The following is a 25345-nucleotide window of genomic DNA, read 5'->3' on the forward strand; positions in this document are numbered from 1 at the left end:
TGTCCTGCGCCGAACGGGGGGCCTATGGAAAAAAAAAAAACCCGTTTCGGCGCGAGACAACCCCTTTAACAGTAAACTGAGCTGGAGTAACCAGTGTCAGGTAGCTGCTGCCAAGGCAAATAGGATCATGGGGTGCATCAAAGGAGGTATAGGGGAACATGACGAGAACATCGTTCTTTGTCTTTACAAGTCACTGGTCAGACCACACATGGAATATTGTACATTTTTGGGCACCAGTACTCAAGAAGGGCATATTAGTGCTTGAGTGGGTTCAAAGACGGGCAACTAAAGTAATAAATGGAATGGGTAGACTCCAATAACCAGACAGGTTATCAAAATCGGGTTATTTAGTTTTGAAAAAAGACAGCTGAGGGGTGAATAGATATATCAGGGGACAATACAGAGAACTCTCCCACAATCTGTTTATACCCAGGAATGTGACTGTAACAAGGGGGCATCCTTTATGTATAGAGGAAAGAAGGTTTCTACACCAACATAGAAGGGGGTTCTTCACTGTAAGAGCAGTGAGACTATGGAACTCTCTGTTTGAGGATTTGGTAATGGCGAATTTGATAAACAAGTTTGAGGGACATGGATGCCTTTACAATATTACATGTTATAGTCACTAAATACTTCAACAGGGTTGTTGATTATTCCGATTGCCAGACTTAATGTCAGGAAGGAATTTTTCCCCTTAAATAAGGGAAATAGTTTTCTACCTCATTGTTTTTTTTTCCTTTCTCTGTATCCACATTGTAGAGGTGGTAGTTAACAGGCTGAACTGGACAGACATATGTCTTTTTTTCAGCCTAACATATTATGTTATTATGGTAATTGCAAAATAGTAAAAATAAGAATAGGGACCAAGAGATAATGCGAAATCTACCTGGAACCACATATAGGGGGTGTTAGAGAAAATTTCTGGCTTCCTGCCATAAGGCATTTACGCACCAATATCAACATTAATGAATTTGCAGCGCTGGTTGTAATGTTGTAATGGCTAGACAACTGAATCAGAAGATCTCAGCAGTTGTTCTTATTATGCTGTGTTTAGTACTCATCAAAAGTAGAGAGAAAAAGCAACTCTTTATCTAGTGACAAGGTCATGGGCCTCCAAGATTGACATGTTTGGGAGGAAAGCCTAGCCTGTCTGGTCCAATCTATTGTAACACAAATTGATGATTAAGTACACTACTGGTCAAATGTTTTAGAACACTTCAATTCCTCAGTTATTGACATTATCACTGTTCACGTCCAACATATAATGTAAAATGTTTCAAAGGTAAAAACATAAAAATGTGAAATTTTAAACTGAAATGCAACAATATTCTGAATTTATGATTTTAACTAGAGATGAGCGAGCACCAAAATGCTCGGGTGCTCGTTACTCAGGACGAAATTTTCGCGATGCTCGAGGGTTCGTTTCGAGTAACAAACCCCATTAAAGTTAATTGTATATCGCCGATGCTTGCTAAGGTTTCCATTTGTGAAAATCTGGGCAATTCAAGAAAGTGATGGGAACGACACAGCAACGGATAGGGCAGGTGAGGGGCTACATGTTGGGCTGCATCTCAAGTTCCCAGGTCCCACTATTAAGCCACAATAACGGCAAGAGTGCCCCCCCCCTACCAACAATTTTTACTTCTGAAAAGCCCTCATTAGCAATGCATACCTTAGCTAAGCACCACACTACCTCCAACAAAGCACAATCACTGCCTGCATGACACTCCGCTGCCACTTCTCCTGGGTTACATGCTGCCCAACACCCCCCCCCCCCGCACGACCCAGTGTCCACAGCGCACACCAAAGTGTCCCTGCGCAGCCTTCAGCTGCCCTCATGCCACACCACCCTCATGTCTATTTATAAGTGCGTCTGCCATGAGGAGGAACCGCAGGCACACACTGCAGAGGGTTGGCACGGCTAGGCAGCGACCCTCTTTAAAAGGGGCAGGGCGATAGCCCACAATGCTGTACAGAACAATGAGAAATATAATCCTGTGCCACCGCCATCAGGAGCTGCACACGTGGGCATAGCAATGGGGAACCTATGTGCCACACACTATTCATTCTGTCAAGGTGCCTGCATGCCCCAGTCAGACCGCAGTTTTTTATAAATAGTCACAGGCAGGTACAACTCCGCAATGGGAATTCCGTGTGCACCCACAGCATGGGTGGCTCCCTGGAACCCACCGGCTGTACATAAATGTATCCCATTGCAGTGCCCTGGACAGCAGAGCTAACGTCAGATTAAATGCAGGTGGGCTTCGGCCCACACTGCATGCCCCAACCTGACCGGGGTTTTTAATTCATAGACACAGGCAGGTACAACTCCCTATTGTGAAGTCCCTGTGGACCCACAGCATGGGTGGCTCCCTGGAACCCACCGGCGGTACATAAATATATCCCATTGCAGTGCCCATCACAGCTGAGGTAATGTCATGTTTAATGCAGGTGGGCTTTGGCCCACACTGCATGCCCCAGTCAGACTGGGGTTCTTTGCAGTTACAACTCCATGTGGACCGACAGCATGGGTGGGTGCCAGGAACCCACCGACGGTACATAAATATATCCCATTGCAGTGCCCAGCACAGCTGAGGTAACGTCAGCTGTAATGCAGGTGGGCAAAAAATTAATTGGGTTACACTGTAGGCGAGGGCCCCAAAAAATTGGTGTACCAGCAGTACTAATGTACGTCAGAAAAATTGCCCATGCCCAACCAAGAGGGCAGGTGAAACCCATTAATCGCTTTGGTTAATGTGGCTTAATTTGTAACTAGGCCTGGAGGCAGCCCAGTTAAAATAAAAATTGGTTCAGGTGCAAGTTTCAACGTTTTAATGAGCATTGAAACGTATAAAAATTGTTTACAAAAATTATATGACTGAGCTTTGTGGGCCTAAGAAAAATTGCCCGTTCTGCGTGATTACGTCAGGTTTCAGGAGGAGGAGCAGGAGGAGGAGGATGAATATTATACACAGATTGATGAAGCTAAAAGGTCCACGTTTTTGATGGTGATAGAGAACAATGCTTCCATCCGCGGGTGCAGCCTACGTATTGTTTAGGTATCGCTGCTGTCCGCTGGTGGAGAAGAGAAGTCTGGGGAAATCCAGGCTTTGTTCATCTTGATGAGTGTAAGCCTGTCGGCACTGTCGGTTGACAGGCGGGTACGCTTATCCGTGATGATTCCCCCAGCCGCACTAAACACCCTCTCTGACAAGACGCTAGCCGCAGGACAAGCAAGCACCTCCAGGGCATACAGCGCGAGTTCAGGCCACGTGTCCAGCTTCGACACCCAGTAGTTGTAGGGGGCAGAGGCGTCATGGAGGACGTTCGTGCGATTGGCTACGTACTCCCTCACCATCCTTTTACAGTGCTCCCGCCGACTCAGCCTTGACTGGGGAGCGGTGACACAGTCTTGCTGGGGAGCCAGAAAGCTGTCAAAGGCCTTAGAGAGTGTTCCCCTGCCTGTGCTGTACATGCTGCCTGATCTCCGCACCTCCCCTGCTACCTGGCCCTCGGAACTGCGCCTTCGGCCACTAGCGCTGTCGGATGGGAATTTTACCATCAGTTTGTCCGCCAGGGTCCTGTGGTATAGCATCACTCTCGAACCCCTTTCCTCTTCGGGTATGAGAGTGGAAAGGTTCTCCTTATACCGTGGGTCGAGCAGTGTGTACACCCAGTAATCCGTAGTGGCCAGAATGCGTGTAACGCGAGGGTCACGAGAAAGGCATCCTAACATGAAGTCAGCCATGTGTGCCAGGGTACCTGTACGCAACACATGGCTGTCCTCACTAGGAACATCACTTTCAGGATCCTCCTCCTCAGGCCATCCACGCTGAAAGGATGACAGGCAAGCGACATGGGTACCCTCAGCAGTGGGCCAAGCTGTCTCTTCCCCCTCCTCCTCATCCTCCTCATGCTCCTCCTCCTCAACGCGCTGAGATATAGACAGGAGGGTGCTCTGACTATCCAGCGACATACTGTCTTCCCCCGCCTCTGTTTCCGAGCGCAAAGCGTCTGCCTTTATGCTTTGCAGGGAACTTCTCAAGAGGCATAGCAGAGGAATGGTGACGCTAATGATTGCAGCATCGCCGCTCACCATCTGGGTAGACTCCTCAAAGTTTCCAAGGACCTGGCAGATGTCTGCCAACCAGGCCCACTCTTCTGAAAATAATTGAGGAGGCTGACTCCCACTGCGCCGCCCATGTTGGAGTTGGTATTCCACTATAGCTCTATGCTGCTCATAGAGCCTGGCCAACATGTGGAGCGTAGAGTTCCACCGTGTGGGCACGTCGCACAGCAGTCGGTGCACTGGCAGATGAAACCGATGTTGCAGGGTGCGCAGGGTGGCAGCTTGCGGAAATGTGGGACTTGCGGAAATGTGCGCAGAGTCAGCGCACCTTTCCGAGCAGGTCTGACAAGCGTGGGTAGCTTTTCAGAAAGCGCTGAACCACCAAATTAAAGACGTGGGCCAGTCATGGCACATGCGTGAGGCTGCCGAGCTGCAGAGCCGCCACCAGGTTACGGGCGTTGTCACACACGACTATGCCCGGTTGGAGGCTCAGCGGCGCAAGCCAGCGGTCGGTCTGCTCTGTCAGACCCTGCAGCAGTTCGTGGGCCGTGTGCCTCTTCTCTCCTAAGCTGAGTAGTTTCAGCACGGCCCGCTGACGCTTGCCCACCACTGTGCTGCCATGCCGCGCTACACCGACTGCTGGCGACGTGCTGCTGCTGACACATCTTGATTGCGAGACAGAGGTTGCGTAGGAGGAGGAGGGTGGTTTAGTGGAGGAAGCATACACCGCCGCAGATACCACCACCGAGCTGGGGCCCGCAATTCTGGGGGTGGGTAGGATGTGAGCGGTCCCAGGCTCTGACTCTGTCCCAGCCTCCACTGAATTCACCCAATGTGCCGTCAGGGAGATATAGTGGCCCTGCCCGCCTGTGCTTGTCCACGTGTCCGTTGTTAAGTGGACCTTGGCAGTAACCGCGTTGGTGAGGGCGCGTACAATGTTGCGGGAGACATGGTCGTGCAGGGCTTGGACGGCTCATCAGGAAAAGTAGTGGCGACTGGGAACTGAGTAGCGCGGGGCCGCGGCCGCCATCATACCTTTGAAAGCCTCCGTTTCCACAACCCTATACGGCAGCATCTCCAGGCTGATCAATTTGGCTATGTGCACGTTTAACGCTTGAGCGTGTGGGTGCGTGGCGGCGTACTTGCGCTTGCGCTCCAACACTTGCGCTAGCGACGGCTGGACGAAGCGCTGAGAGACATTGGTGGATGGGGCCGAGGACAGCGGAGGACTCAGGTGTGGGTGCAGGCCAGGAGACGGTAGTGCCTGTGTCCTAAGAGGGGGGTTGGATCTCAGTGGCAGGTTGGGGCACAGGGGGAGAGGCAGCGGTGCAAACCGGAGGCGGTGAACGGCCTTCGTCCCACCTTGTGGGGTGCTTGGCCATCATATGTCTGCGCATTCTGGTGGTGGTGAGGCTGGTGGTGGTGGCTCCCCGGCTGATCTTGGCGCGACAAAGGTTGCACACCACTGTTCGTCGATCGTCTGAACTCTCAGTGAATTACTGCCAGACCTTTGAGCACCTCGGCCTCTGCAGGGTGGCATGGCGCGAGGGGGCGCTTTGGGAAACAGTTGGTGGATTATTCAGTCTGGCCCTGCCTCTACCCCTGGCCACCGCACTACCTCTTCCAACCTGCCCTGCTGCTGCACTTGCCTCCCCCTCTGAAGACCTGTCCTCAGTAGGCGTAGCAAACCAGGTGGGGTCAGTCACCTCATCGTCCTGCTGCTCTTCCTCCAAATCCTCTGTGCGCTCCTCCCTCGGACATTACTACTACCTGAGTGATAGACAACTGTGTCTCATCGTCATCGTCCTCCTCACCCACTGAAAGCTCTTGAGACAGTTGCCGGAAGTCCCCAGCCTCTTCCCCCGAACCCCGGGAACTTTCCAAAGGTTGGGCATCGGTCACGACAAACTCCTCCGGTGGGAGAGGAACCATTGCTGGCCATTCTGGGCAGGGGCCCGGGAACAGTTCCCGGGAGTCTGCCTGCTCCTCAGAATGTGTCATTGTAATGGAGTGAGGAGGCTGGGAGGAAGGAGGAGCAGCAGCCAGAGGATTCAGAGTTGCAGCAGTGGACGGCGCAGAATTCTGGGTGGTTGATAGATTGCTGGATGCACTTTCTGCCATCCACGACAGGACCTGCTCACACTGCTCATTTTCTAATAAAGGTCTACCGCGTAGACCCATTAATTGTGAGATGAATGTGGGGACGCCAGAAACGTGCCTCTCTCCTAATCCCACAGCAGTCGGCTGCGATACACCTGGATCAGGGGCTCGGCCTGTGCCCACACCCTGACTTGGGCCTCTCCGCGTCCTCACCCGCGTCCACATCCTCTAGGCCTACCCCTACCCCTCAGCATGCTGTATTACCAGTAGTGCAGAAACAGAAAGCTGTAATTAAATGTGCCGCTTATTGGCCTGTGGTTGGAGGCTGACTTACGGAACGCACAGCAGAGGCAGGAAAGAATTTTGCGCAAGCCTGCTGTAACACTTAGCTGGCTGCGTATGAATTAGGACAACTACCCCCAGCAGAGACGCAGTACAGTCAGGACTGTCACAGGCTGCCCAAATAGATTTTTTTTCCCAATTTTTTTTTGGAAAAGCCCACTGCGTATATAGACTGGATATGTCTTTCACTGTCCCTGCCTCACCACCACTACTGGCCATGGGCTATGTAAAATTACTGCAGACTGTTTCACTCTGGACAGGATGACAGCGGTGATGTAAGAGGCAACGCAAAGGCAGGAAAGAATTTTGCGCAAGCCTGCTGTAACACTTAGCTGGCTGCGTATGAATTAGGACAACTACCCCCAGCAGAGACGCAGTACAGTCAGGACGGTCACAGGCAGCTCAAATAGATTTTTTTCCCCAAATTTTTTTGGAAAAGCCCACTGCGTATATAGACTGGATATGTCTTTCACTGTCCCTGCCTCACCACCACTACTGGCCGTGGACTATGTAAAATTACTGCAGACTGTTTCACTCTGGACAGGATGACAGCGGTGATGTAAGAGGCAACGCAGAGGCAGGAAAGAATTTTGCGCAAGCCTGCTGTAACACTTAGCTGGCTGCGTATGAATTAGGACAACTACCCCCAGCAGAGACGCAGTACAGTCAGGACGGTCACAGGCAGCCCAAATAGATTTTTTTTCCCAATTGTTTTGGAAAAGCCCACTGTGTATATAGACTGGATATGTCTTTCACTGTCCCTGCCTCACCACCACTACTGGCCGTGGACTATGTAAAATTACTGCAGGACGCAATGCTCTGGACGCATTGCTCTGCACGGCCGATATACAAAAAAAAAAGTGCAACACTGCAAAAAGCAGCCTCAACAGTACTGCACACGGTCAGATGTGGCCCTAAGAAGGACCGTTGGGGTTCTTGAAGCCTAAAATCACTCCTAAAGCTCTCCCTATAGCAGCTCCGGCATCAGCAGCACTTTCCCTGATCTCTGTCAGAATGCATCTGTGGCGAGCCGCGGGAGGGGCCGATTTATATACTCGGGTGACACCTGATCTCGCCAGCCACTCACTGCAGGGGGGGGGGGGGGTATAGGGCTTGAACGTTGCAGGGGGAAGTTGTAATGCCTTCCCTGTCTTTCTATTGGCCAGAAAAGCGCGCTAACGTCTCAGAGATGAAAGTGAAAGTAACTCGAACATCGTGTGGTGCTCGCCTCTAGTAACGAGCATCTCGAACACACTAATACTCGAACGAGTACGTTCGCTCATCTCTAATTTTAACCAAAGGGCTTTTTTCGGGGAACACATCAAGGACAGCTGCTCTGCAGCACAGAACTTATGGCTTAGAACTGGATTCCAACTATTCCTACATTTGTCTCAACCCTCTGATTCTACATAACTAGTCTTGGAACAGATTGCATTACAACACCCTCTAGGGCAGGATTTGGACAGTTTTGCTATTCAGGACAGAGGACATTGCTATCATAATGGCAAAAAAGGCAATTGGCCAATTATAACCTTTCGAAGTGCAGCTCTGTCCTATAGGGAAATTGCCAAAAAAGCCAAGGTGGCAGTCAGTACAGTTTCCTATATCATCAAAAGGCAGTTGGAAACTGGAGGAAACTCTGACAGGAAGAGGTCTGGTAGTTTGTGTGATCAACACATCTCAGCACAAAGTCTGCAAGCACAGCTTAATGCTGCAAAAATAAACAAGTTTCCTTTTTAAGTGTGAAGAGAATAGTTTTATTAGCAGGTTTGAAAGGTAGACTAATCAGTAAGAAAGACACTGATAAGATTGCAAAATGAAAAAAGACTTGCCTGGGCCAAGTAGCACCTCTGGTGGACTACTGAAGAGTAGAAGACGGTCTTATGGACTGATTAATCAAAATTTCACATCTTTGGTACATCATGCAGGGTTTTTGTATGCTGTTGAGTAGGTGAAAGGATGGTTCCTGAGTGTGACACCACTTGGCAAACATGCAGAAGGAAGCATGAAGGTCTGGGGCTCTTTTGTTGGATCCAGAGTTGGCAACTTACACTGGGGGACTAGCAAGCTACATAAAATGGGCTACCACAGCTTTTTGATATGCCTAGTTGGTCAGGGGTTCATATTACAGCAAGACAATGGTCCAAAACATAGGTTCTAGGTTATGCCAGAACTACTTAAAGGGGTTGTCCCGCGAAAGCAAGTGGGGTTATACACTTCTGTATGGCCATATTAATGCACTTTGTAATTTACATTGTGCATTAATTATGAGCCATACAGAAGTTATCAGAAGTTATTCACTTACCTGTTCCGTTGCTAGCGTCCTCGTCTCCATGGTGCCGTCTAATTTTCAGCGTCTAATCGCCGGATTAGACGCGCTTGCTGCAGTCCTGTCTTCTTCTTTTCTGAATGAGGCCGCTCGTGCGGAGAGCGGCTCCTTGTAGCTCCGCCCCGTCACGTGCCGATTCCAGCCAATCAGGAGGCTGGAATCGGCAATGGACCGCACAGAAGACCTGCGGTCCACCGAGGGAGAAGATCCCGGCGGCCATCTTCACCAGGTAAGTAAGAAGTCACCGGAGCGCGGGGATTCAGGTAAGCACTATCCCGTTTTCTTTTTTAACCCCTGCATCGGGTTTGTCTTGCGCCGAACGGGGGGGCTATTGAAAAAAAACATTTCGGCGCGGGACAACCCCTTTAAGAAGACAAAAAGAAGCTGCTAAGCTTCAAAGAATGGAATGGCCTGCAAATCCAATTGAGCTTGTTTGAGATGACCTGGACAGGTGGGTGAAAGTAAAGCAAGCTACAAGTACAGGATATCTGTGTTAACTTCTGCAAGAATGTTGGGAAGAAATATTTGTAGAAAGAATGCCTTGATTGTGTAAAGCTGTTATATCGGTGAAACTAATTTAATCCATTATTTTATGCATCTTAAAGGGGTTGTCCCGCGCCGAAACGTTTTTTTTTTTTTTCAACACCCCCCCCCCCGTTCGGCGCGAGACAACTCCGATGCAGGGGTTAAAAAAGAACACCGCACAGCGCTTACCTGAATCCCCGCGCTCCGGTGACTTCTTACTTACCTGCTGAAGATGGCCGCCGGGATCTTCTCCCTTGGTGGACCGCAGGGCTTCTGTGCGGTCCACTGCCGATTCCAGCCTCCTGATTGGCTGGAATCGGCACGTGACGGAGCAGAGCTACACGGAGCCGGCATCCTGCACGAGCGGCCCCATTGAGAAAAGAAGAAGACCCGGACTGCGCAAGCGCGTCTAATTTGGCCATTAGACGCCGAAAATTAGGCGGGCTCCATGGAAACGAGGACGCTAGCAACGGAGCAGGTAAGTGAAAAACTTCTTATAACTTCTGTATGGCTCATAATTAATGCACAATGTACATTACAAAGTGCATTAATATGGCCATACAGAAGTGTATAGACTCACTTGCTGCCGCCGGACAACCCCTTTAACTTGTTTATTTGTTCTATGCTTTTATTTCAAAGTACTTCTGAGACATCAAACTGGATAAATATTGAAAAATTGAGTTGTGGTAAAATTTTTGACCAGTAGTGTATATGTCGGCTGTGATTGAAAAAGAGTATCATAATACATGTTGTATTACAGAGTGCTGCATTTACGGTTTCATATTCATGGACTAATCAGAGTGCCCATTCTGATCACTTTCTACAACCAAAAGCACCTACAATAGATGCATGAGCATCAGAACTGGGCCATGGAGAATAGAAGAAGGTGGCCTTGTCTGATGAATTATGTATTATTTTACATCATGTGACATTTTCTAGCACTGTTGCCTTGCAGCGTTGGGGTCCTGGGTTAAAATCTGAGTTTGTATGTTTGCCCTGCATTTGTGTCATCTCCTCCCACACACCAAAAGCATGCTAACAGGTAAATATAGATTGTGAGCGCCAGTGGGGACAGAAAATATCTAGAAATGTGAAGCACTGCATAGTATGCATGTGCTTTATAAAAGTGATTATTGTGAAACACAGGGAGAACATACAAACTGTATGTAGAGGTTATTAGATTTGAACATAGGACCCCAACAGTGCTGAGCCATTGCTTTGGCTGGGATCATTATTTTAGGGGTTTTGGTGAAGTTCTAGTTCAGTTTGAACTAACTGGGGCCAAACCAAAAATTTTTATGTAATATAGTGAACTAACTGAACTGAACTTTTCAAAAGTTCTCCCATATCTGTACAGAACACTTGCTACTCTCTCAAACAAATCACCATCCTGTAAAAATCGCTCTGATAGCACAATGGTCAACCCTGAAAGAGTTAAGAAAGAACCCAAGTGTAACGTCTTACAGGCACCGGATAGGAGCCACAGGTGTAGTAGCCGAGAGTAGTCATAAGGAAGCCGGAGTCGTTATCGGGCGGTCACATTTGTAGGGCAAAAGATGAGGGGGAAAGCATAGTCAGTTGGAAGCCAAGAGTTGTTATCGGGTAGTCTTTGCAGGAATAGCGGAGGAGCAGGTAATGTGGAGCTTGACTAAACTGAGCTGTGAAACAGAATAATCATGCACTGAGGGAGTGGCAGGGTCAGGATTTTATTGGAAGTGCAATCAAGGCAAGAGGCGGGGTCGAGACCAGGAAGCAGGAGCTAGATTACTGGGATCAGAGAACAAGGCTGAGAGTTATGCAGGAAAAGTGTCCACGGGCTGGAAAGCTCAATAAGAAGGGCCACTGATGAGTCCTGACACCAGGAGTTGCAACAGACGACTCTACAAACTGCAAAAACCTCTACTCTACTATCACTCCTTAGCCCCCAAAAACAGGCCCCTGTGATGGACCTCAGCGCTTGAGAGCTAGCCACACATTTCAAAGAAAAAGAAAAATCAAAATTATCTGTAAAGAATTCCCCAAACATTGCTCAGCTAGCCCTGATCCCAGCCTTTTCAGCACTGCATCCATCACTCACCCACTATCTTTACTTGAACCAACAATAGAGAAAGAAATCTCTAGACTGCTTTCCGCCACTCACCTCACCACCTGTGCTAGCAACCTTCTCCTGTTCCTCTGCCCGGCTGTCAGCTGTGACTACCCACCTCACCACCATCTTGAACCTCTCCCTGTCCTCTGGTATTTTCCCCTCCTCTTTCAAACATTGCATTATATCCCCTCTTCTAAAGAAACCGACCCTTGACCCGCCAACTACCTACCTATCTTTAACCTCCCCTTCATCTCCAAACTACATGAATGTCTGGTCTATTGCCACCTTACTTGCTTTCTCTCTGACAACATTCTCCTTGACCCCCTCCAGTCCAGTTTCCACCCCATCCACTCAAATAAATCCGCCCTCATAAAACTGTCTAACGATGTGATAATGGCCAAATCGAGGGGCAACTACTGCCTACTAAACCTCCTTGACCTGTCTGCTGCATTTGACACTGTCGCCCATTACCTCCTCCTTGCTATTCTCTGCTCTACTGGCCTGAAGGCCACTGCTCTCTCCTGGTTCTCCTCCTATCTCTCTGACCGCTCTTACAGTGTCTTTTTCCTGGGCTCTACCTCCTCTCCACTTCCTCTCGCTGTCGGGGGCACCCAGGGCTTGGTCCTTGCCCCCCTTCTCTCCTCTGTCTTTACAGCTATACACCTCCTCCCGTGACATCTCAGCACCTTTCCTCTAAAACCACTCCAATTGTCTGTCTGCTGTCTCTAACACCATGTCCTCCCCTGAACATTACTAGTAGCTGGCACTACCATATCCCCCAGGCAGCACGCCCACTGGCTAGGGGTCACATTGGACTTGGACCTCTCATTCACCCCCAACATCCAATATCTGGCCTGAACCTGCCACCTGCACCTATAAAAATAATAATAATCTTTATTTGTATAGCTCCAACATATTCCACAGCGCTTACAAAGACAGGGTGAATACAGAAAGACAAAAGTACAAAAATTACAAAACCACGGTTACATGTAATAATCAGTTGATGAAAATAATAGGGGTGAGGGTCCTGCTCCAATGAGCTTACATACTACATGTAATGGGGTGATACAGATGGTAAAGTGCCTGGAGATGTGCACGGTATGGCGAGGTGGAGAGTGAGGGATGCTATACACATAGACAGTGGTCAGACATTTAGCTGTGTGACGGTAGAATCGGTATGACAGCAGGGGCAGTTGATGGTGTCTGGCAAGGATTGCAGTCAGTAGGTCAGGGTGCATGTTATCAGGTGGCATACAGAGGGGTTTGTTTCGGGAATGCGGTATGCCTCCCTGAAGCGGTGCGTTTTTAGAACACGCCTGAAATTTTGTGAGTCCTGGATTGCCTGGATAGCCTTTAGTAGTGCATTCCAGAGGAATGGTGCTGCTCTGGAAAGGTCTTGAAGGCGGGAATGAGAAGTTCGAATTAGAGGGGTGCGCAGTCTAGTTTCATTAGCAGAGCGGAGAGCCTGGGCTGGGTGATGGATTGAGATGAGGGAGGCAATATAGGGTGGTGCTGTGCTGTGGAGAGCTTTGTGGATGAAGGTAGTGAGTTTAAATTGAATTCTATCGTTAACGAGTAGCCAATGCAGTGACTGGCACAGGGCAGAGGTGTCCGAATAGTGGCTGGACAGGAAGATGAGCCTGGCTGGGTAGAGTCTGGTGGAGGGGAGGCCAATCAGCAACGAGTTGCAATAATCGAGCCGAGAGTGAATGAGGGCAACAATAAGCGTTTTTAGCGTGTCTACGGTGAGAAAAGAGTGGATTCTTGCGATGTTCTTGAGGCGCAGCTGACATGTTCTGGCAAGAGATTGGATGTAGTGGGTGAAGGAGAGATCGGAGTCAAATATGACCCCAAGACAGCGGGCATCCTCCCTGGGAGTTATGCTGGTGCCACACAACGAGCTGGAGATGTCAGGATGAGGTCAGTTAGTGGAGGGTGAAAATACCAGTAGGTCAGTTTTAGAGAGGTTTAGTTTTAGGTAGAGAGAGGACATAGTGTTAGAGACAGCAAACAGACAGTCGGTGATGTTTTGGAGGAAAGGTGCAGAGATGTCACGGGAAGAGGTGTATAGCTGAATGTCATCAGCGTAGCGATGGTATTGGATGCCAAAACACCTGATGGTTTGTCCAATAGGGGCTGCGTAGATGGAGAAAAGGAAGGGGCCGAGGACCTGGGGTACCCCAACAGCAAGGGGAAGAGGAGGGGAGGTAGAGCCAGCAAAGGAGATGCTGAATGAGCGGTCAGATAGGTAGGAGGAGAACCAGGAGAGAGCATTGTCCTTTAGGCTGATGGAGCGAAGCATGCTGAGGAGGAGCTTGTGGTCAACAGTGTCGAATGCCGCGGAGAGATCGAGGAGGATCAGTAGGGAGTAATTGCCCCTCGATCTGGCTGTCAGGAGGTTGTTTGATACCCTTGTAAGGGCACCTCTGGACCACGGACACGCTAAAGACTCTCATTGCTGCCCTTATCCATTCCAGACTCTACTATGGCAACTCTCTGCTAATTGGCCTTCCCTGCACCAGACTCTCCCCTCTCCAATCCATACTAAATGCGTCGGCTAGACTCATCTTCCTATCAAGCCGCTCTCAGATGCCTCCACACTATGCCAGATGCTGCACTGGCTGCCCATGTATTACAGAACTCATTTTAAACTCATCCCCCTCACTCAAAAAGCTCTCCATGGTGCTACACCACCATATATTACCTCCCTCCTGTCCATACATCACCCATCTCTGCCAACACAGTCAGACTAGACATCCCACCTAATATGAACCTCACATGCTCACCTCCAGGACTTCACCAGAGCAGCACTGACCCTGCGGAACGCTCTTCTCCAAGGCATCCGAATAATCCCTGCCGCACGGAATTTAAGACATGCCTTAAAGACCCACCTCTTCAAAGAAGCATACCAACTCTCCTAATTTAGTCCCTGCCCCCGAATGATGCCCCCCTGTGCACTCCCTGCTCCACATCTCCTGTACCACCCTACCCCCCCCAATTAAGCTCTCCCATGCATCAATGCGCTGTGGAATACGTTGGCGCTGTACAAATAAAGATTATTATTATTCTGAATACACTGAACAAAAATGGTGTTCATAGAAAGACAGCACGAAGAAAGCTGATGCTGTCCAAAAAAAATTGTGACCCAACTCAACTTTGCCCAATTCCACCTGGGTGTACTACAGTTGCAACCTCATGGCCGCTTTAGTGCAGCTCTTGGCAGAGTGGCATCCCATACACATAAGCATGATTTGAAACTTCAAGGCTCAAAATAGAAAATAGTAATCCTCACACTGGATGCACCCAGAAACACCCACAAAACTTCACCAAAATGCCCACTAAGGGGCACTTTTCTCTAAAACTTGTACTTTTAAGATATGCTTATGGATACTGTATGATTCTAAAAAAATATATAAATTCGGTATCATCATCATTGTATTACCCACAAAATAAACTCAACATGTCATTTACACTGCATTGTGAATGATGTAAAACACAAATATACGATGCCAGAATTGATATTTTTTGTTCATCTGCCTCCCAAAAAGCAATAAAGACCAATCAAAAGGTGCCATTGCTGCAAAATTGTACTAATAAAAACTGCATCTCATCTCGCAAAAAACAATACCTCACATGGCTGTTGGCAAAAAATAAAAATGTTATGGGTCGATGTACATACATTTTTTAAGTGTTTTTTAGTGTGCAAAAATAATAACATATTTAAAAAAAGGATATCAATTTGCTATAGCTGTTAACATGCTGATCCACATAGCCAAGTTATTATATTATTTCTATTGCATGGTGAATACCTTAAAACAAAGTCCAGAAATCAATGGAAGAATTTGGGGGGAGGAGGAGGGGGTGTCTTTTCCCATCCACTCCCATAAAATGTATAAAAGTTAAGCAATACATTATATGTACCCCAAAGTGGTGCCATTAAAAATATAACTCATTTGTAAGTATGTCAGCAAAAAATGTTTTGACCCTTGGAATGTGATGATAAAGAAAAAAGTAACTTGGTTGTTGTTTCTGGTATTGCAATTTAGCCCCATTGGAACTAGTGAACAGGCGTGGTGCTATTTGTAAAACAAAATAGCCATGTTTGTCTAATTTTGAACAACTACTTTAGATTTCATTTTTTGTTCTATGATACTTTTCCTGGCAGCATAACCACAATTTCTGTTTTAAGTTTAGAAAGTTCAGTAAGGGTAGGATCACATAGGGCGGAATTGCCGCCGAATTTCCGTGCGGACTGTCCAAATGGAAATTCCGCCTACAATCTTAAGCCTGAGACTAAACAGCAAATTCGAAAAGATTTGCAAAAGTCTCATCCACATGCTGCGGACAGTCCGTTGTAGCCAAGCCGCGCTGAAACTGACATGCTACGCGGAATTCAAGGCTGCGGCATGTTAATTGTATCACAGTTTCCATTTCGGGCACTCTTCTCCCTCTGGGGAAGAGATGGCCGCTTCGGAATAAACCACTTCAAAACCTGTGCCAAAACCTGCGAGACTTCAGCTGTGGAAATTTCCAGACTGTGGGAACCCAGCCTAAGGACTCACTCACACAAGCATTTTTGGCTGCGTATTACTCAATAGTAAAACCTCATTAATTTATAGTGGACATTTAGACTTGCGTTTTTCATACGGACATTTTGCACGTGAAAAAAAACCCACCATGTCTTATTTTGGTGTGTATTATGCATGTAATATGCACCAATATAGTCTATGTGTGTATAAAATATATTTAGGGTATATACGTTACAAGTATATTTGTTGCATAATGCGTATTAAGCATGTAAAAAACATGTATCAGTTACATGAGGACATTTTGGATGTATAGTTTCGCACGTGCGTAATACGCATCCAAAATGTGCTCGTGTGAGTGAGCACTTGTAGGTACACTGCGTAATCTGAACATAGTATCAATTATTATAGTTTTCAGTTTATGTTGCTATGTAATTGTTTCTATGTACTGGGTAGCAGTATAATAATGTGGAGGTATTCCCTCCTCCAGCTGATATGGTTGATGCAAGAATAGGATTTGCAATGCTATAACATGTCTATTTAGATCACTAGAACCAACTTGCTTCAAGAGATTTCACATCTATGTGAATTCCAGTGAAACAAGCTGTGCTGCAAATACAGGAATGACATGCTTTACAGTAATAAGATAGACCATTAGTACAATTGTCTTTCAGCTTCAGTGATTCTGCTCCAAGAAAAAAATGACCTTAATATTTGTACAGATCATTTTGTTGACTACAGAAAAGTAAATAACGTTCCACAGAAAGAAAGAGGACAATAGTAAAACTGGGAGATGTCATAAAAAGTACTTTGCAATTCCAGCACAGGAATCTTTTAGTTTTTGCCATCCATCCCCTGCAGTAAATTGGCTGCATTTTTTGTGTACACAGCATTATTGCCATCTATTGTATAGAAGGGATTGTGTGTTACTGTCTACAAACCTGCATGAATGACTTAATAGATTTATTTATATTCCGAAAACATGTTTCAGTGACCTAAAAAAGCAATATGGTAGGTTGCATTAACAAAGAACTGTAAAATCCATGGCTTGCAGTTTATATGCGCAGTTGATGACAGTGTTGTTACAGTTGTGTTAAAGTGAAAAGGGTGACCTTTACTAAAATGCAAATTGTAATTCTTTTATGCATTTCTGCTTTGACTTTTAAGCTTTTAATATTCTGATGGGCTAAAGTGTTTTGAATCCATTTGGAAAGATCATAAGAGGTTACAGATGACAGGAGGTAAACAATCAACACTTTTTAAATCTTCTTTAATGGTAGGTCCTGCAATCCCCGTTGGAGTCGATGTGCAGGTTGAGAGTCTGGATAGCATATCTGAAGTTGATATGGTAAGTTGTAAAAGATTTAGATTCTTTGTAAATTGTGTTACATTACGTGATAAGATATAAACACACATATCATTTCCAGTTTGTGCTGAGTAATCTGAAAGTGTATCTTAGTTTTCAACAAGTCTTCCAAAACACAACAAGATCTCCTCAGGCCTCCCTCACACAGGCGTTTGCAGAAACGCAGCATTTCTCATCACCTGTAAGGTGAGTAAGGATTTTTTTTTTAACTCAGGCAGTGTAGCTAGGGCATTTAGCGCTGCCAAAAGCGTGGTACCAAGTTGTGCCACGTTTTCGGCAGCGCTGAAACCACTGCCCATTCATTTCAATGGGCAACACAGGGCTGAAAATGGCCAAAAATACGACATGCAACGCTGTCAAAGCGCAGCGTTGAAGATGCTGCGTTTTCAGCCTTGTGTGAGCAGGCCTATTGAAATGAATGGGAGCCTTGTACAGCATTTAGGGCCTTAGGTGAGGCTCAGACAAGTGTATGGTCACAGTGTATTACGTGGCCTGTACCAATCTCCTATGGGCTTCCATGTTGCCACTCACATGAATTGCGTGAAATGTTGCCGCATGTTCTGTCTTGGCACGTATTATATGTGCATACTCACCAAGATGGCGGTTGACACGCAGCGAGTATGCATGTCATTGCGAACTTGGTGTGTGCTCGATCATGTCTCTCGTATGCGGCACGATGCAAATTACAGCCATCTGAGCCCGGCATTACCACTCAGTTACTGCAGATATAAAAGAAAAAAGGCTGCTTTTGTGCTCGTCGGGACAAAAAGATATGAATATAGCTTTAGTAGAATTTATTCATATAAGCAAGAGCGACGCGTTTCGGCGAATACAATCGCCTTTTTCAAGCTCTATCACAAACATATACATTAACACATATTTATATAAGAAAATAAACATACTCAAATTGTTTTCATTTGGCTGTATAGACGCCGAAGAAGCAATCAGTGCTACTCCAAGCGGGGAGCGAGGTACGCTCCTCCTGCGAGACAATTACGTCACTATTAGCATCGGCGTAGACAACGTCATATGGAACGCATGATGCGTTCCATACATTCAAAATAAAACTTTATTTAAATTAGCCATGAACACGGCACAGCTTTTTACCGATCTAACTTACAACACTACATAGTAGTGTATTGTGAAAATATTGTTGCTAAAAATATGCACCAAAATTAAATATCACTTTTAAGACCCAATATTCACAATATAGAATAACATTTAACATATAAAATCCTATTTAAATATATACAAAGATTTTTACCATTGTACATGTATGAACTTGTTCTAGAAATTTACACAGAATTATTGTAACAAGGACCCCTCAGACTAAAATTATATCAATTAACTGAAAAATGTTTTTTTTCAATTTTTTTAAATATATACACTACCGTTCAAAAGTTTGGGGTCACCCAAACAATTTTGTGTTTTCCATGAAAAGTCACACTTATTCACCACCATGCGTTGTGAAATGAATAGACAATAGAGCCAAGACATTGACAAGGTTAGAAATAATGATTTGTATCTGAAATAACATTGTTTTTACATCAAACTTTGCTTTCGTCAAAGAATCCTCCTTTTGCAGCAATTACAGCATTGCACACCTTTGACATTCTAGCTGTTAATTTGTTGAGGTAAGCTTGTGAAATTGCACCCCACGCTTCTAGAAGCATCTCCCACAAGTTGGATTGGTTGGATGGGCACTTCTGGCGTACCATACGGTCAAGCTGCTCCCACAACAGCCCAATGGGGTTCAGATCTGGTGACTGCGCTGGCCACTCCATTACCGATAGAATACCAGCTGCCTGCTTCTGCTGTAAATAGTTCTTACACAATTTGGAGGTGTGTTTAGGGTCATTGTCCTGTTGTAGGATGAAATTGGTTCCAATCAAGCGCTGTCCACTGGGTATGGCATGGCGTTGCAAAATGGAGTGATAGCCTTCCTTATGCAGAATCCCTTTTACCCTGTACAAATCTCCCACCTTACCAGCACCAAAGCAACCCCAGACCATCACATTACCTCCACCATGCTTAACAGATGGCGTCAGGCATTCTTCCAGCATCTTTTCATTTGTTCTGCGTCTCACAAACGTTCTTCTTTGTGATCCAAACACCTCAAACTTGGATTCATCCGTCCACAACACTTTTTTCCAGTCTTCCTCTGTCCAATGTCTGTGTTCTTTTGCCCATCTTAATCTTTTTCTTTTATTGGGCAGTCTCAGATATGGCTTTTTCTTTGCCACTCTGCCCTGAAGCCCAAAATCCCGCAGCCGCCTCTTCACTGTAGATGTTGACACTGGTGTTTTGCGGGTACTATTTAATGAAGATGCCAGTTGGGTACCTGTGAGGCGTCTGTTTCTCAAACTAGAGACTCTAATGTGCTTATCTTCTTGCTTAGTTGTGCAACGCGGCCTCCCACTTCTTTTTCTACTCTGGTTAGAGCCTGTTTGTGCTGTCCTCTGAAGGGAGTAGTACACACCGTTGTAGGAAATCTTCAATTTCTTAGCAATTTCTCGCATGGAATAGCCTTCATTTCTAAGAACAAGAATAGACTGTCGAGTTTCAGATGAAAGTTCTCTTTTTCTGGCCATTTTGAGCGTTTAATTGACCCCACAAATGTGATGCTCCAGAAACTCAATCTGCTCACAGGAAGGTCAGTTTTGTAGCTTCTGTAACGAGCTAGACTGTTTTCAGATGTGTGAACATGATTGCACAAGGGTTTTCTAATCATCAATTAGCCTTCTGAGCCAATGAGCAAACACATTGTACCATTAGAACACTGGAGTGATAGTTGCTGGAAATGGGCCCCTATTCACCTTTGTAGATTTTGCACAAAAAACCAGACATTTGCAGCTAGAATAGTCATTTACCACATTAGCAATGTATAGAGTGCATTTGTTTAAAGTTAGGACTAGTTTAAAGTTATCTTCATTGAAAAGTACAGTGCTTTTCCTTCAAAAATATGGACATTTCAATGTGACCCCAAACTTTTGAACGGTAGTGTATATATATATATATATATATTAAAAAAACGGATAAAAAAGTTGTTACAAAAATGCTAAATCTTTTCTAATATCTCGTTTAGACCAAACGGGGTTAGTGTATTGAGTCAATGAATCCAATACATCTCTTTTTTTCTCAATATGTTGATGGATCTTGTTTCAATACTTGCTAATGGTGTCACATTCATCAAGGAAAAATTCCTTTCGTGGACATCATTGAAATGCTTTGACAAACTGTCTGTCCGTAAATTATTTTTAATATTTTGCCGATGATTATTGATTCGCTTTTGCAGTTTATTGATAGTCCTACCTATATATTTAAGATTACAGGGACATTCGACTAGATAAATTATTTGTGAAGAATTGCATGTCAAGTGTTGAGAAATTGGAATTTTTATGTTATTATAATCAATAAAGGTTTTTTTATGCGAAATAACAATACAGCATTTACACTTGATGTGCATACATTTATAACTACCCGTTTTTTTACAATCTATAGTTTTCAATTTTTTCTTTTTTCTCTCAGGGTTAGAAGGAGCTATTAGGTTTTGTATTGATGTATTTCTTTTAAATATTAATAACGGATTTTTGTCTAAATGATCAGCTAAAAAAGGGTCATTTAGTACAGTGGGCCAATGTTTTTTAAAAATGCTTCTGATGGCAGCATTGTCACTATTATACCGGGTGATAAAAGCAGGATTTTTAAAAAATTTTAAATTTTTCTTTTTTTCAGACGCTTTTTTAGCTATAATTAATCTATCATTATCTTTAGATACTAGTTTATCATATGTATCATCAGTTACTGTTGTTTGCACCCTGTTGCATGTCTATAAGTTTGATTTTCAATGTGAACTATAAATGCAGGAAAAAAAGAACCCCTGCGCTCAGTGTCCCAATAAAACCAACAGCACAAAGATACAGTGAGAGGTAATCAAACCAAGGCTGTATGCATAAAGGTGATGTGGACTCAGTAAGAGGAATGTATAGAAAAATACTGGTTTATTGAGTACAAAACATAACGTTGCAACACGTTTTGGAACTAAATAAGTTTCTTTTTCAAGCACACAACCAGTGTTGGTGACAGCAAAGCTGTATTCCGAAACCCATTACACTGTTGATTACCTCTCACTGTATCTTGGTGCTGTTGATTTTATTGGGACACTGAGCGCAGGCAGGGGTTCTTTTTTTCCTACATTTATAGATTACATTGTTCACCTGGGGCCTGCTAGTCCACAGGGATCTTCTCCCTATTGTAGCTACTGGATGACCCTTGGGACAGGGTGTTTCCTCTGTGCACCTTGCATATGTTTCAGTGTGATAGGCACTCTTGATGCGAAGTTCCTGACTGCAATCAACTTGTCTGAGGCGTTGTCCTAACTACTTTTGGCGTAGAGTTTGATTTTCAGATAGTCTTCCCCATGTTTTCATTATCCTGCTGTTTGTAATCCACTTTCATGTTGGGGGAGTATAGCATGCCTAGCATTCTGCCAGTAGTTCACTGTCATGCACTTCCTTGATCTAACTTCCCATGCTACATTGCATAGACTATGGCCCAGTCTCCAGGGGGGACAGTATCTGAATGCCTGCCCCTCTGCTCTCCCAGGATAATTTCAGGCATTCTGGCAAAATGGTTATTAAACACAATGTAATGTGTTTGTATACAGACATACACACTCTCAGGAGAGGCAGAGATTGTGGAGATCAAAGTGCAGTGGAGTGCCCCTGTAAAGATAGCTCCTTGACATTGCTAAGGAAACGTTCCTCTATACCTAATAGCATGGCAACTTAATTACTCACCATAGCCATCCAGATGAGTCATCACCCCCCGTTTACCCCCCTGCCCCGCTGCAAACTCCCTTCACCCGTTGAAAATACTTCCCAGTCCCTATTTATGGTACTTCTATTCATTAGGTGTTTTGTTATACATTATTTCAGAATTTTATGTACTATTTTATATTCCTGGCTTAAGATTTACATGCCACAGCACCATTATTATACTGGATAATATACACGTTTTAGTGCAGCGATTTTATTCATTTTTGTTTAAAAACAAAAATCTTTCTTTGTAATATTATTGTTTTGCTGTATGCACTGCATTTTCTGTTGTCTTTTTAGATACTGACATCACCCCATGAGTCACTCCCTCATATTTAGTGTCTTCTAATTGACTATGTGACACACTTTTTTACTATGCTTCTATATGGAGACATTGTTTGTTCCTGCAGATGAGTCACTTTGTACCATCTTAATGAATTTATTGTTATTATCATTATTTTTACGATGATTGCTATTATGACTTTTATTTGTGATTGTATGATTACAATTACTTTTATTATTATGAGTAGCTCTTGATTATATTTCGTTTTCTCCCTACCTTTCTTCTGATTTTTTTATACTTTTATTCCACTTTATTATTATATTTATAATTTACATGTTTTTCTATTTACTGTGGCATGTTATGCCCCAGCATTTACTGAAGAAGATTTTAATAAAATCGTATCGTACTATCATCACTATTTTTTGGAGTTGTGCCTTGAGCCACTTTTCTTTCACTTCCACTGTGTACTCCATACCTAATTACACACAGTGAATTACAGAAAAGCTGGAAAGGAGACCCCTAGTGGAGCCACTTCAATGTGATTTACAGTGGTAAAGCAATTTTTACTGCAAGTATATTACAGAAATGAGGAGACTAATAGAAGCTAATAAATGAGTATAGGTTCTCTGAAATGTTAATGCCCCTGTAACAACACTGGGTATTTAGCAGTATCACTGATTATGAAAGTTGAAACCACACCATTAGGTTTGTTATAATGTACAGTAGTCCCACAAACTACATTAGTTTGTTCCAGGGGGACTATTGTAAGTTGAAAACCTTTTAACCTGAGAACAGAACTGTACATATGTAGCAATCACTGCCCTGTCAGACAGGACTTCATGCGATTATAGTAGTGCAACGCTATTAAAGTAGTGTACCATTTTAATAGTAAGTGTATTAGAGTAGTGTGCTAGCTTAGTGTAGCATGGCATTTCACTAGGTAAGGGTAACCAAATAGAATGATGTTACCCTTAATCGATGCATAAACCCCAGAGAATACACTGGGATTCCTCTCCCCAGTAAAGGCACTAGCGTGTAGTAAGGGGGTTAAGGGACTGCCCAACCTTCTCTAAGCTGTAGGTTGCGCCAAGAAGTAAAAGACATGCCAAACTGTGACTGACACAGGATAGAAAGGAATTTTGGGGGGCAATGGGTCAAGGCAGAACCCTGGGTCCCACATGGTACACATAAATAACATTTCAGGTTCCAGAAAAGTCCAGCAAAAAGTTGTTTCTGTAGACAAAAGCTAAAGACATTGGAGGTCAAAGAATACTAGAACTATAATATTTCATTGTAAAAAGATTATGCACTATTATCTACATAAAGAAAAAAGTTTGGTACCGTGTTAGCCAGTAGAGCAAAGTTGAATTATTAAAATTAGTAGTTTAAACTATTTAAACTACAATTAGTTTCAAAAGTGAAATGCTCTTTCCTCAGCGCTGCTGCTAAGTCTGGATAGCCTATTTACATGGTCATGGTTGTTTGACCCAGGCTTTAGCTAGCTATAGTAGCAAACTATATCACTTTTTCCTACAATTAGTTTAAAAAGTGAAATGCTCTCTCCTCAGCACTGCTGCTAAGTCTGGATAGCCTATTTGCATGGTCATGATTGTTTGACCCAGGCTTTAGTTAGCTTTGGTAGCAAGCGATTTGAACTGTCTGCAGCTGCAGATTGAGCTTTAGGGGTATTGCTCCCTTTCCTAAGCACTGAGATCCTAGCTGGGATAGCCTGACAACTGTGTCACTATTCTAACGTCTATTGGGTGGCATCATCAAGCCACTTAGACTAAGTGGTGGCATCATCAAGCCACTCAGACCAACGTCATTCAGACAACAACTAACTATCTTAATGTTATAGGTCATACGTCTGTTGAATACGGATAGACCTAAGCACGATCTTTTACATCTGACCACCCGGTTCTTGAAAAGTCGTTGGTCCGACTGAAATGCATTGAACCTTGAACGAACTATGTGCTCTGAATGAATTAGAAACTTGAATCTCTACTAGTGGAGATCATCTCAATTCACTAGGGCCTAATATATCGGCTCATCTATTTAGGCCACTTTCGTATAAGATTAGAAAGTGTCGAGACAGAGTGCCAACTAAATTAAAGGGAAATTGAGCAAGTTGGTGTAATATATCATACTAACTATAAAACTCAAATACCCCAGATTCATATTGAACTCAACATGAGTTACTGGCGGCCCTCTGATCTTATACTCCTATAACACTGTGACGTCTATGAGCACATGTGTCTCGTCCATTGTCTGTTTTTTGTTTATGTTTTGTCCCCATTATTTCGAGACTGTCTTGAGCCCAATGTTTTTTAACGCATATTAATAAAGAATTATTGTTTTAGGGACCTTCTGTGATTAGGGCTTTTATAAATTAGTTCCCTCTGCCTCTGTGATCTCCATTAAAAAGTATCATATCTACAAGATCACTTGATTTCTCTTACTGGGAACAATCACATTTTATTATCTACATAGTGATGCTTATTCTGTGACAGGATTTCCTATACCAATAAAAAAAAGATCCTGATTCATGATGATCCATTCATAGAATCCACTGTAGAACCCTCCAGATCATAAATAAGAACCATATCACCTGCTAATTATCTTCCATTGTTTTACCCATGTAATTCTGTATAGATCGACCAGTCATAATATTAAAATGGCTCACATAATATTATAGAGACCCAGATCATTCTGCCAAACAGTCAAGACATGGACTCCAAGAGACCTCATAAGGTGTCTTGTGATATCTGGCACTAAGATGCTAGCAGCAAATCCTTTAAAGGGGTTGTCTGAGTTCAATTTTCTGTTAAAACTAGCTTCCCCATGCCCCAAAATAATAAGCCAATTAAGCATACCTCTTCCTGCAAGTCCTCTGTCAGTG

General features: G+C 44.5%; 1 protein-coding gene across 1 annotated transcript in view; it reads left to right on the plus strand.

The window, feature by feature from the left end:
* Positions 1 to 25345, plus strand: part of LOC136611713 (gamma-aminobutyric acid receptor subunit rho-2-like) — a 271782-nt gene that overhangs the window by 205441 nt on the left and 40996 nt on the right. The window contains exon 3 of the mRNA XM_066591511.1: positions 17261 to 17328. Within this exon, the coding sequence (XP_066447608.1) occupies positions 17261 to 17328 (68 nt within the window). The remainder of the gene's footprint in view (positions 1 to 17260; positions 17329 to 25345) is intronic.

Source organism: Eleutherodactylus coqui, chromosome 1 (assembly GCF_035609145.1).
Source record: "Eleutherodactylus coqui strain aEleCoq1 chromosome 1, aEleCoq1.hap1, whole genome shotgun sequence".
In the NCBI taxonomy this organism is placed as follows: Eukaryota; Metazoa; Chordata; class Amphibia; order Anura; family Eleutherodactylidae; genus Eleutherodactylus; species Eleutherodactylus coqui.